The following is a 13,533-nucleotide window of genomic DNA, read 5'->3' as shown; positions in this document are numbered from 1 at the left end:
CTGTTGCTGTGGTTAGTGTGTATATGTGTGTGTGTGTGTGTGTGTGTGTGTGTGTGTGTGTGTCTGCTGGCAAAGCTCCAGTGTGTAACCCAGTGTCCCACAGTGAGTGTGCAGTCAGCTGAGAGTCACAGGCTGAAGGAATTGGAGCAGATTAAAAGTCACCCTGCCTCTCTCGCAGTCACAAGCCGGGGTCGACACTCACAGCCACTCAGCACATCCTTTCATCTCACGGGATTTAAGAGCAGAACACACGTCCAATCGGATGGGACTGACAGTTCACACAGTTATTAGGAGGCCTAGACAAAAAAGAAGCTGTGTGTATACAGTATACATGTCTCTTATCTCCATCTCTGGATAACTCACTGGTTAATAAAAATAAAATAAAAATAGTCTGAGGTATGCAGCCTGCTGTGACTTCATTCTCCTCTCTGCAGCTACGTTGGTAAAGAGCTGCTGAAATGGAAACTCCAGCCGATCTTGCTTCACACATTCTGCTAGTACCGCACGCCAAAAGAAACCAGGCCATTTATCGAGTGTTTTACATCAAGACGCATGAACTGTGAGTACTCGGGCTGCTTTTTTTTTTTTTTATTTACATATCAATTAATCGTTTAGACTATGAAATGTTTAAAATGTGGCATTCACAGTCTCTTAGAGGCCACTGTGATGTCTTCAAATAGCTTGTTTTGTCTGACTAACAGTCTAAAATGTTAAGATATTCAATTAACTGTCATATATGAAAAGAAAAAAACAGCAAATCTTCACATATGAGATGCTGGAACCATCAAATATTTGGCATTTTTTCTTAAAAAAAGGTCTTCATCGATTATCAAAATAGTTGCCTATTAATTTTCTGACAATCAATCATCGCAGCTCTAGTGAGCGCGTACATTTTTAGCACAGTGATTTGCTGTCATGCAGTGTTATACATACAGTACAGTTAATTCTTTCGCCTGCAGCGATCACTCAAGTAACATTTGGTCAAATTTTTTCATGTTTCAACAGCTCAAGACGACTCAAAAAACAGTCCAACCTTCGCTGCCCTAGGCGTCAACAGCCACTATCATCACTAACGCTTTTCTCCTGAGTCTGGAGAAATGTTACATCATCTGACTCACGCTGCCATTCTTTCTACTGAGCTTCAAATGTACTATCATCTTCATCGTCTTGTTGCTTAATTTTCTAAAAGGTCTTTGAGGTTTTTTCATTCACCTGCTTGTTAAATGTCTGTGCATTTTCTTGATTAAGTTTTAATCATCAGGTTTCCAGCCACGCAGCATACCGTACATGCAGATATACAGAATACTCAGCCATTTGAGCATTGCTTAAACGCTGTACGGTATATAGGCAGTGTGACTCACATTACTCTTCTTCTCCTATAGCATCCCATCCCTCAGCTTTCAATCTCAGCGGGGTAGAGCCTGATTGAATAACATGTAGCTGAACGACAGGATGATGGAGAGACAAAGGGATATATATAGATTTACCTTCCTAAACCACCAGCAGCTTTCTGCCTTCATTAGAAAATTAACAGAAGAAGAATAAAGAAAAAAATAATCAAGGACTGAAGAGATGAAAAAGGTGAAGACTCCGAGCAAAATTAAGCTCTTCTATCCAGGATAATGGATGAACAAGCAGAGACAGGGAGAGATTAAAAAAAAAAAAAAAAAAAAAAAAAAGGTATTCAGAAAGAAATCTGGAGGAAAAAAAGGGAGGATAAGAAATAAAGGAGAGTTAGAGAGCGAGATCAATCCTGAAAGACAGAGTTGGCATCAGCAGCTTAGCCTCGCCTTACAATTCGGACCGATGAGACAGAAAAGAACACTGGGTAATCTGTGAATTAGCACCCAGAGAATATTTCAGTATTTCCCAGAAGACCAACAACTAATTCTCATTGTGGAAGCGGTGAAATGAAAAGAAAGAGGAAGTAATGGAATACAGGAGGGGGGGGGGGGGGGAGAGGACATGCAGTATACCCTTCAGATAGATGGAGCCCTATAGGGAACAGTCCAACTGTGTGTGTGTGTGTGTGTGTGTGTGTGTGTTCGTCCCAGTTCAGCAGTGTGTGCAATCGATGCTCTCTGCAGGCTGAGCACTGTCTCCTATATTGCTTTTAGAGCAGCGTCCATGATTAATTCATTAACCGTCTCTCTCCACTACCTTACCTCAACTTGACAGCTTCACTGCATTTTGCACCCCTCACACCCGTACACACGCACCCTCTTCACCGCGCGGCAGCGAACAAATGAAAAACACTCTGAAAACAAATTTGAAAACTCTGTTCATGTGTGAAAAAAAAAGACTGCAAGGCTGTTTTTGTAAAGATCTCCATCCAAACTGAAACACAACCAATAAAAACAGTCAAATCTTTTCTTTTCAGTCGGCAAACAATATTGCTTCACAGCCAGCATCAGACACAGATGTGATCACGAGTGCAGATGGCGTGTACGGTACATGCGGTCATAGATTTGGGGCTGTACACAGATGTTTGTACGGAATCTGCACAAAAGCTTGCACGCCACACGGGCGTAACTGTGACCTGAAGCGTTCATTTACACTTTAAGTCCATTTTCCTCCGTTTTACACGCATCACTACAGTGGGCTCCGAGCGCTTGCAACACACAGGTGACCTACGCTCTACACTGTACCTGAACGCCTCCAGTGTAGACACACAGACGGAGAACTCGCTGCTGCTGCTGCTGCTGCTGCTCTGTTGACGTGCTGTTCACGCTATGCTTGCTCTCTAGATACGGCGTAAAACTGGATGTGACAGTGTGTGTGTTTGTGTCACAGAGGTCACAGCAACAGCACTGTGAGTTCCTCCTTCTGGGGTCTTACTGTTGATACAAGTCAAAGCACAGCTCCGGGGACCCTTTAGAGCGTGCACACACACACACACACAGATATATCATGTGTGGCAACATCTACTGATATTCTTGACCTATTTTTTTTTCTCTTCAAATGGATGCACACGCTGACAGCCAAACAGCCATACATCCACAGGCAGAGATTCCTTCCCATCTATCGGCGATTATATCCAACTTCCAGGAAGCAGCCACAGAGCTGGGACAAACATCCCTCCTTTTGTGTCAGCGCAAACTCCAGGAGCTCAATAACTGCCGCGCAACACTGGAGAAAAAAAAAGTTTAAAAGATGTGGGTCAGACACACAGCCTTCACTGTTACAGTCTGCACCCATCGGGCCGTCATGAATACAGGCCCTGTGTGCCGCGGGGAGAAGAGAGGGCCACTGTTGCCACACAAACACACACCAACACACACATTTATACGCTGGAGCAAATATTTCACACTCCCTGGCTCGAGCCCTCACGACTATTCAACTCAATTTTCCTCCACTGACACACGAACATACACAATGAAGCTCATTGATTATTTTCCTAAATATCAGCTGGGTGCTGGTTATGTAAGAAGCCTGAGGGCTAAAGAGGGGAGGACTGCTGTGAACGGTAAGAGGGGGAGACAGGGGGACAAAAAAAAAGGGGAAGCGGAGAGGTGGGAGGAGAGACGTCACAGTGACAGATTTACTGCTTATGAAGATAAAATGCAAAGACAGATAGAGAGACAGAGCGCCTGAGGGACCTCATTTTGACACTGCAGCATTTTTCTTACGGCTGGTTTGCATACAGTAGCTGGATGCCCCGAAAATGTAATTATTTTCCAGCTCACATTCTGTGGTCTCATTTGTTTTATATCATCTATTATTAAAATGAGCATTATTTGGACTAACATTCACAAATCAAAAAGGTAACAGACTATACTTCGCTCATCTTGAGTTATTTTAAAATGAGAAATATTTGAAAAACTACAAAAATGGTCATTTATTTAATTAATTATCTCATTTTGATGCAGTTAGTGACACCGATTTCTAATTTGACTGCTCTAGATACCTCGTCACTCGTTAATAAATGGATGATTAATCCTTAATGAAGCTTTCAGAGAGCAGAGAGAGTGTATTCTTTAGGTTTTACACTATTTGTTTATGATGAAAGAAGAAATTTCACAATCTCATTCTAATATGATCATTTTGAATGATCATTTTTGAATAAATATGGGTCAAATTTAACCCGAACACCCTCTACACTGTGCACAAAAATGTGTATCAGCTGTACAAAAGTTTAAAAAGTTGAAATATTTGGGTTTTATTTAATTATGGGTTTAATATCAGGCTAAAAGATTGATGTTTAGGATGTTTGTACTGTAGGCTGATTTCAAAACAGGTCAAATGTGACCGGAACAGTATGTAGGGGTTTCATATCCTCCACTTAATTTACGTGCTTGGGTATTTACTGTTCTCTGTCTCTTACATATAAATATATCATTATTCATATCTGCAAGACGCCCCCCTCTTTCTACTGTCCATTTTTATTGCATTAATAACAAGCACTTTGTCACAGCAGGGTGTAGAAGCCTCCCAGCAAAGCCCCGAGCTCCGTGAGCGCTTGATTTCTCTGGTGGTTTCCTCCTCTCTACCCTCCTCCTCCTCCTCCTCCTCCTCTACGAACAGCAGCATTAAGCTCGGTCAGCGTTTGGTTCTCCCTGCCTGGGGAGGGTGCCGCAGCTCTGACAGCGTTTGCTTTTCCTGCCGACACAGTCAGGTGCTGCTGGAGAATGTGACCAAACAGGAAGCAACCCGGAAAAGACGGGAAAAAGCAGGGGAGGAGGGGAGGAGGGAGGAGGCAGGGGAAAAAAGAGAGAGAAGGATAGAGGCAGAGTGAAAGAATTGAAGAGCTAATGAAATAAGCGAGTGAGAATGTGAGGAAAATGCGAGCGAGAAGGACAGACAAGGCAATAGAGAGGGTGAAAATCAATACTGAGAAAGAAGACAGAGCAGGGCAAACAGCTGTTAGAGGCAGAAGGAAGCAACTATGAGATCATTATTATGAGTTTCATTCTAAAATGCAATATCCATTATGTGAGGAACTACAGCTAAGTGACTAATGATCTGAAAATACAACTGAGGCATTAGCAGTTTAAGGACATAGACTCCTAAATAGTAAAATATTGCACATAGTTGTTCTCCAACTTGTAACAGAGGCCGTACACACTGTGCCACACTTTAATTATACAACTGTAGAAGTACCGACAAAGGTTTGACAAGGGTGTGATGTCAGAGACAGAGAGAGGGAGATAGTGCTGGATGACTGAGGGAAACAAGAGAGGAGAGATGAAGGAGGAGGAGGAGGAGGAGGAGGAGGAGGAGGAGGTTGTGTTCTTGTGGGAAGAGATCTACCGTGAGATGAGAGCAGGAGCGAGGGAGTAGGAAGGGAAAAACTAGGCCACATGGAAAAATCCAGCTGTAATGATCTGACTCTGGGACTGGCCGATAGCTCCCCCATGTCTGCCTCTCTTCTCTCCTCGTGTCCGTCTTTATCTCTGTCACTCCATCTTCCTCTTCTCTCTGATATTCGGTTAAGTCTCTACTCCCCATCGCTTCCTCTCCCGAGACTACAGCTACGCTCATTTTCTGTCCCTCCGTCCTCTTAACTCTTCTCTAATTTTCTCTTCATTTCCTCCGATGTCAGAGATCATTCGTCCAATAACCAGTTGCGGGAGCGAAAGAACAATTTTTCCCCCACTCTTTGCCCACCATCTAATCTCCACATCTCGAGGTCTAATTTTACCTCTAATGGGTTCACATTAGTCCAGAAGTGTGACATTTCTCAGGGCACAAAGACGGGAAACATGACGGGCAGGCTGGGTTAAAGATAGCATATTCAAAACAGCGACAGATACACTTTAATAGGATTCATGAGGCGGTTGGGAAAGCACAGGCGGCCTTTGCACGGCCGCTGCGTGTTGAGCATTACAGAGGTAAGTACACAAACACAGATCTGGAGAGACAGGAGGAGCCGACTCGCCACTTCCTGTATTCCATAGAAATGTGGGACGTCAGCAGACACTCAACTGGAAACCCTTCCTGATGCTCTGTCCACTTCCTGTTTCTTTTTCTGTGTCACTGACCTCTGTGTGTGTGTGTTTGAGCGTAAAGAGACTTTAATGTCAGTATAAATGAGTTTGAACCAGTATGTTTGAAGTGGAACGGCTCCACTGGGTCTGATCAATAATTCATTATCGTATATGGACTTTCATTGGGATTATATTGAGAAAATATGATCATATCGTGTTGTATCTTCCGCACCACACCATCAAAACTGATTTCAAGCAAAAAGTAATTAAAAACTAACGAGATGAGATATTGAGTTTTTTTTTCTTTTATGCATTGAACATCAATTTGATCATTTCTAATCTAAACTTTCATTATCAATTAACCTGGGGATTGTTCTTCTTGATTGTTTTGTTCTATAAAAATGTCAGAAACAGAGAATCATAAAGCTCATCACCATTTCCTAAAGCCCATCATGACTCACGCATTCAAATACCTGTCAAATACAGCTCTGGATGCAAATACCAGTATTCCCAGTGGGAGTATTGGGGAGTTACCAGGAAGTATTGCTAGTGAGTCACAGTGAAGGCAGTAAAAAAAAACAATAGAAGCCTAATACAGGACTTTTGTTTTTGTCACATATCTGTCAGCATCAGTGTTTATATGTGTGTGTGTGTGTGTGTGTGTGTGTGTGTGTGTGTGTATGTGTGTGTGTGTGTGTGTGTGAACATGGGCTGTATGAGAGTGTGCAAACTTATGTACGACTTTCAAACAGTACAGTAAAACATAAATCCTGATGGGCAGAAAAAGCCACAAAGAGTATGCTTCCTATGCTTCAATGGCACATACCGGCTTATCGGGTCAACACACACACACACACACACACACACACACACACACACACACACACACAGAACTGAGCCGAGAAGTTGGCACCGCCGGCTGACTGATGAGCTAGAGGTGTTAAGTATACATAGAGGGAACATCGTGATGCCATCCTCAGCCAAAGATCTTCAGCGATGTTAACCCTCCTCGCACTCAGTCAACCAAGACTACACATACATACACACACACACACACACACAACACACACACAACACAGGATATAGATGTCTCCGTTTGTTCATGATATCCAGACTAAGATTTAAGATTACAGCAGGCAAAAAACAGACTGGAATTGATTTTCGGGAACATAAGACGATTTACCGGTGTTTATCATCACTTACCTTTTTATCTGTCAAACACGCATAAGCACACAGACAGACACACACTTTCTAGTATCTTTATTTGTTAAGGGCAAAGATCCTGTTCTTCTAAATGTCCAATTGTTCTGTTTCCTCTCAAGTTTCCTGGCTCCTGCATGCAAAATTACCTTTTTCTTCCACCGGCTAAAAAGCCAGCGAATGTTTGAATTTTACCAGTCATGCAATAGATGTTTTTCTGGCTGGCGAATGAAGGAAATCTACCAGCCGCTTGCATATTTTACCAGCATTTGGCTGGTGGCTGGTGCTAATTTTGTGCCCTGCCTAGCTTATATTTGGCTCTGGGTGGATTTTCATGGACCGACGCTGTACCTGTCATGTTTTAATGGCGTCCTTTTAAGCTGCTCTTAAGCTCAGGGCAATATAATCATACTTGTCTAATTAGGATTACTAAAGAAAGAAACAGCAGTGGAGAATAAATCCACACTGTGCTGCTTTCTACATGATAATTAAGGAGCTACTTGAGTAAATATAATGTTCATGTGAGCGTTGCTGTCAATCTGCCCTAAACCATCTGCTTTTCCACTGACTCAGTGTGTTTGTGTGTGTGTGTTTTCTGAGTCAGGTCCCAGTGTTTTTCCATATATGACCCTGTCGCTATTGCTTTGGATATCCTGTCATTGTTACATAGCTGTTGAACACATCAACACAAATACACACGCGCGCGCACAAACACACACACACACACACACCCCACCTCCCTCGTGAATGATTTAAGCCGTATCGAATGTCCCTCCTCCCGTTTCAGTCAAGTGATGCCGTAAGCAGGACGCCAAGTTCGCATTTCTCCGTCTATTCTTCCAGACAACTGCTACAAGTGACTCACACACAGCTGACAGTAGTGAAAAACCACACACATAACAGTAAATATAGAAGATAGCGGTTCATGGGGTCAAGTTTGCGGAAGCATAATGAAAGTTGCTGCAATCCAGATAGAAAGAGGAAGAACAATATCTGAGAAAATGAATGAATGAGTGACAGGAACGAACTTGATATGATCTACACGACAGCAGCCGAGCTATTGTTGAAACTGTCTTCAAAAGAGAGAATCATCGTTAGACGCTGACATACTGCAGCACAAGCTCTGTTGTGGTGGAGTGACCCCGGAGGACACAAGACAAGATCCTATAGGGTTACAGCTCCATAATAGCAGTGATGTCTGAGACAACACAGAGGTACAATCTAAATATACTGTAGAGTAAAAGACAGAGAACGCAAAAACCTCAACAAAGAACTTATAAACTAACCACTGTCGAATCCAACTTATTCTTCTGTCTGTTGGATAACATCAGCAGGACAATCATTGAATCATTTCAGTCATCTACTAAACTACAGCTTCACAAAATTTGCTTTACTTTCTCCGTTTCTTACAGCTTTAACTGCACATATGTTTTATTTTGCTGCTCGTCACGTGAGCCAAGAGAACTCTGGTATCTTGGGATGGGCATTTGATATTACTTAATCAATACCTGACCATGAAATTTAAAGGACAGGCTCACAATTTTTCAAATCTGATCCCCTCCAGATGCACTTACAATATAAGTGATGGGGGACAAAATCCACAGCCCTCATTTTGAGCAAAAATGTAATTAGAAGTTTATCTAAAGATAATATGAGGCTTCACTGTTTGTGTCTCCACAGACAGTGTTTTTCTGTTCAGCTGCAGTGGAAGGATAGTAACAAAGAGAGGGAATGTGGCGCCGGAAAGACAGTAACTTTGAAAGATATTGACTTGAATTGACTAATTTGGATAATTGAAGCCTCATATTAGCTTCAGATAAACTTAAATTAACCTTCAGCCGTTGTTTGTAGCAATACTACAACAACTATAATGATTTTAAAAGCTTTAAAAAGTTAAAATAATTCACTGTGGCTTGGCTGATTACACATGGATGGCTCATCCCAACCGGTAAAGGCAGATGGCCGTCCACCTAGTTCTCCTGGAGGTTTCTTCCCGTTAAAGGGGAGTTTTTCCTTGCAGCTGTCGCCAAGTGCTGCTCATGGGGGAATGTTGGATCTCTGTAAATTAAAGAGTACAGTCTAGACTCCTCTATGTGAAGAGTGTCCTGAGATAACTTCTGTTGTGAAGTGTGTTTTGACGCTATATAAATAAAATTGACTTGACTTAAACAGTTTTTTAAGTAGATATGCAACATACACATTCTACGTTTTATAAGTTGTGGATGTAGAGAGAGTGTAGAGCCTGTGAGGTACACATGAAACAACTGAAGATCTGAGTCTATCCTTGCACAAAGTTGACCAAAGTAACTTCCTATACATTGATTGCTCCTGACAAATAAAAGGACCAGTGGTTTGTGGCTATCAACAATGCCAGAGTACAGGAGTACTGCCCTCTGATCTGTTTGGGTTACCTGCTGAGATTTTTAATAGGCCAACAGGCCCATGAGGCCCGTGTCCGACCACTTAAACCACTGTTCCCTTCCTTTAATCACCTCTCTCATGAGAAACACCACCTCTAATGCCTTTTTTATTTATCAAGGTAAAGCGATTGTGCTGGCAGAAAAAACTGAACTGCGACTGTGATCGACAAATGGCACTTTAATGGAGCGCGATCATTCGCTACAGGCTGAGAAATGGACTGCAGTTCTGCCTGCGTGCTGAAGTAAACCCGCTCTGAATTTACATCCACAGTGTGTGTGTGTGACTGAAAGAGAGCAAGAGAGATTTAATGGAGGTGCTACTGCCTCCTGAGGAAGTTAAACAGCTTTACCAACTTTACCATTTAGATTTGTTTTAACAATAAACAAGCTATTAACGCCAGACACATAAATACGAATCCCTGTGTGTCAATAACACACAGGCATGAGTGTAACAGCACCAGCTTGAGTTATGAGTGGGATTATCTACATTCAACAACAGTAAGTGCCAGAAAGTTTTTAAAAAAAAAAAATCATAAAAAAGTATTGTTTACATTATTTAAAGCACTTTACTATTATTTATAACTTGCTGCGCCTTAAGCAAACTATCCGCTGCAGCAAAAACCAACTAATATTTGGGCCAAAAAAGACATGAGTGATGTTAGATACACTGAAGACATCTGATCCAGACATTCCAGATATGGTTGATACAGTTCAAAGCCGCGTGTTTTTACATTCCCTCTGCGGAAAGCTCATTCCAGCCCCTGCAAATCACAAGAGCCGGGCAATGCGTTGCCATAGCAGAGATGCTACAAACTGTGACTGAGACCTTCTCCCAAAGGGCTTCCTCCTCTGTGGTTAGACAGGTGGGTTGCACAGAAACTAAATGCTGGAGGATTTAAGAACTGCTGAAGAGAACCTCTTCATATCCTGAATCGTCTTTCTCCTCGTGTCTCTCATACACACACATTTGCTGTTCACACATATACACACACACACACACAGGCTGAGTCCCAAACCCCAAGGAGTTTAGTTTCATTATAATAATCAATAATTAAAACCACCTCCTTTTCATCAGCGCCAGCATCACAGATGTGACCTGAGCCTATTGGCTGTCTGCACCCCCCCATCCTCTCCCTCACACACAAATACATACTCCTCCGTCCAACCCCCCCCCCCCCCCCACACCCCACACCCCTCCTCCCAACCACAATTTCAGTAGAGGCATTCATTTTTAAAGCGCCCCTGTCACTGGGATTATAAAACAGCAAGTCTCAATGCTGGTGGTAACGCCACTGCTGCAGGGGGTAACAATAAGAGAGAGAGACACACACAGAAAGAGAGATCTGCACTAGCCCGACAGGCACCACTCTGTATGAGCAGGGCTGTTTTCTCATCTAAAAAGGTGCTTTGAAAATCTTTACATCGACTTGCAGAGCAGCAGCTTTGATATTTACAGGACAAACAGCGAACGCAAGGCAAAACATGAGGCCATGTGGGGAAAATTCCCTGATGCTGGTGTGCAGGGGGACTTCATAAAAACTGCTTCCTCTGGTGTCTCTAAACCACAAAAGTGATTACAAGTGAGTCAGGGCGTGCAATTTGCTCCTACCCAGTGCAATACAGAAGGAGGCTCAGCAATGAGCAAGAAGCAATGCCTTGTTTATCCAAAATATCAACAAGGAAACAATCCAGATTATGAAACTGGCAGGTTAGGGGCTGGCTGGCTGTCTGCCCAAAGATCAACTCACAATTTCAGACACACTCGGTGCCCCATGTTTGAGTTCATCACATCCCATTCCTTTCATCTCCTGACAAAAAACACTTCAGCATTCCTTTAATATTCCCAGAGGGACATGAACGTGTCTCAAATTTCCAATAGAAAGTTACAGGTCACTTCATCCTGTTACATTAGGGAATAATCTATTTAAATATTTCAAGCTCATCTGTGATATTTGTATTTTCCTGAAGACTACCATATTATACATTTAACCTCCTCCCTTTTTTCTTCCTTTACCTTTGTATCTCTCCAGCACATCTTCGTACGCCTGGGCGAACTCCTTCTCCTGGGAATGGTTTGTCGGCAGTAGACCCGGTATGAACCCAGCCATGGTGGCTCTCCAAGCCGGCTTGCGAGTAGAGAGGGGTCGGCCTGCAGACTACCGCAGTGACCCGGTCCCGTTGCTGCGCGTCAAGCCCCCAGCTCCGGCTCCTTCACTCCCCCGGCGTCCAATTCAGCAACACCTTGTGTCAAACTAGTGAATTTGATGCATTGACGCACTCAAAATTCCCGGTGTAGCTCACTTCAAAAACAGGGTTAGATAATCCGTAGGGATACTTGAGAAAATAAAAAAAAGCACAACAAAAACCTTAAATGAGCGCGTATTTATGAAAATGTAGGACGTTAAAGAGGCGAGTATCTACTTGAATGACGGTTACATAAACGCTATCTATCCATTATCGCCGTATTGGTGTATGTGTGTGTGTGTGTGTCTGTGCGGGAACACACAGTCGCATCGCTCGGTGTGTTGTCTCCGACCAGTCCCCTCCTTGACTATCGGCTTCCAACCGGCGACTGCTGCTTTTTGTGTTTCGGTGAGGGAGGGAGTGTAGCCAACACACCACAGATGAGTGTCCGTGGAGGGAGGGAGGGGGGGAGTGTGTCTGTTTCCGTCCCCGCACTCCGGCTTGCTATCCCAGGCTGTGTCGGCGTCCTGAGGATCCGAGACGAGCCGCCCAAGCTCCCAGCATGCTTCCCAGCCGTAATGGCCGCTTCTATCCCAAGCTTTGCGGTGTCTGCCTCTGTCTGAATGTGGATGTGTATGTGTGTGTGTCTCTCTCTCTCTCTCTCTCTCTCTCTCTCCCTCTTCTGCTCAGGTTTCTCGGCTCTTCTTGCAGTGGCTGTCTTCCATCCCTCTCTACCGGCCACGCCAGGAACCTCCGCCACAGGAATTTCAAGAGCCGGTTGGGGAAGAGCTAGCCAGCTTGCATTGCTGCCGGTGGAAAATAGAGCTGGAGCGCCCCCAGATGGTGCCCACGGCTCGGTGACAGAAAACAATTCAACCCCAAGCCAGGCCAACAAAAATATTGACAGTAATGTCATTATTTTCTACTGTGTCAGACGTTAACCTAATAAACGACACTTGTAGTTTATTATGTAGGATAGCCACTCATATTTACATTAACGGTAGCCTATATTTCTGTTAGCCTACAGCAGCTAACTGCCGAATTTGATGGTTGGAATCCAGCTCGGTTATCTTCAACACTAACGATAAATTTCATTACTCCCCTTCAGTGAGTGGTAAAAACAATAAACTATTTCACTTTATTTGACTTTTTAAATTGTTTTATGGGCAATTCCTCCATTGAGCTCACCTAATTTACGACTGTTTGTTAAATAAACTGCTGTTGAGCAAGATGATGAATAATGGAGGATACAGCATGGCCAGTGTAACGGTTACATTTTGATTTTCCTTTCAGAAATAATAATACAAAAACAAATAAATACATACATTTAAAAAAAAATTAATTAATTAATTAATTAATTAATTAAACGGGATATTAAATGGGAAGGTTAATAAATGGGGGGATTAATACAAAACAGAGGCAAATTAAAACAGAAATATCTATTTATGTCACTTTTTATCAATTAATTAATGCCTACATTTATTTTGGTATTATTTTTCGTGAATTTAATGGCATATTCATTTATTGAAAGATAGGTCCTTACTTACAGATATTTATAAAAAATATGTTATACCAATTCATATCTAGAGACTAATGACTGAAATGAGTTTACGGTATTGTCTGTCAGCATTTGTGAATATGTTTTTAATCCTTTTGATGCCCATACTAGCAGTATGTTATCTGTCCGCATATTAATTCATTTATTAAGTCATTTATTTATTTCTTCATTTATTTTTGATATTGGCAGTTTCGGTCCTCCATAGACCATAGACGTGCAACTTTGCCAGATGTACGATAATTAT

At 42.6% G+C, this 13,533-nt stretch overlaps 1 protein-coding gene across 12 annotated transcripts in view; it reads right to left on the bottom strand.

Moving 5' to 3' along the window:
- macf1a (microtubule actin crosslinking factor 1a) overlaps positions 1–13,533 on the bottom strand; it is a 243,463-nt gene that overhangs the window by 203,977 nt on the left and 25,953 nt on the right. Inside the window, exon 1 of one of the 12 annotated variants that reach the window (XM_044335224.1) lies at positions 11,562–13,013. The exons of the other annotated variants lie outside the window; for them this stretch is intronic. Within the exon in view, the coding sequence (XP_044191159.1) occupies positions 11,562–11,655 (94 nt within the window). The 5' untranslated portion in view covers positions 11,656–13,013. Of the gene's footprint in view, positions 1–11,561; positions 13,014–13,533 lie in introns of those variants that run through there. 12 annotated transcript variants of the gene reach the window in all.

The sequence above is a fragment of the Thunnus albacares genome, chromosome 19 (genome assembly GCF_914725855.1).
Source record: "Thunnus albacares chromosome 19, fThuAlb1.1, whole genome shotgun sequence".
Classification (NCBI taxonomy): Eukaryota; Metazoa; Chordata; class Actinopteri; order Scombriformes; family Scombridae; genus Thunnus; species Thunnus albacares.
This window is presented reverse-complemented; position numbering and strand designations above follow the sequence as displayed.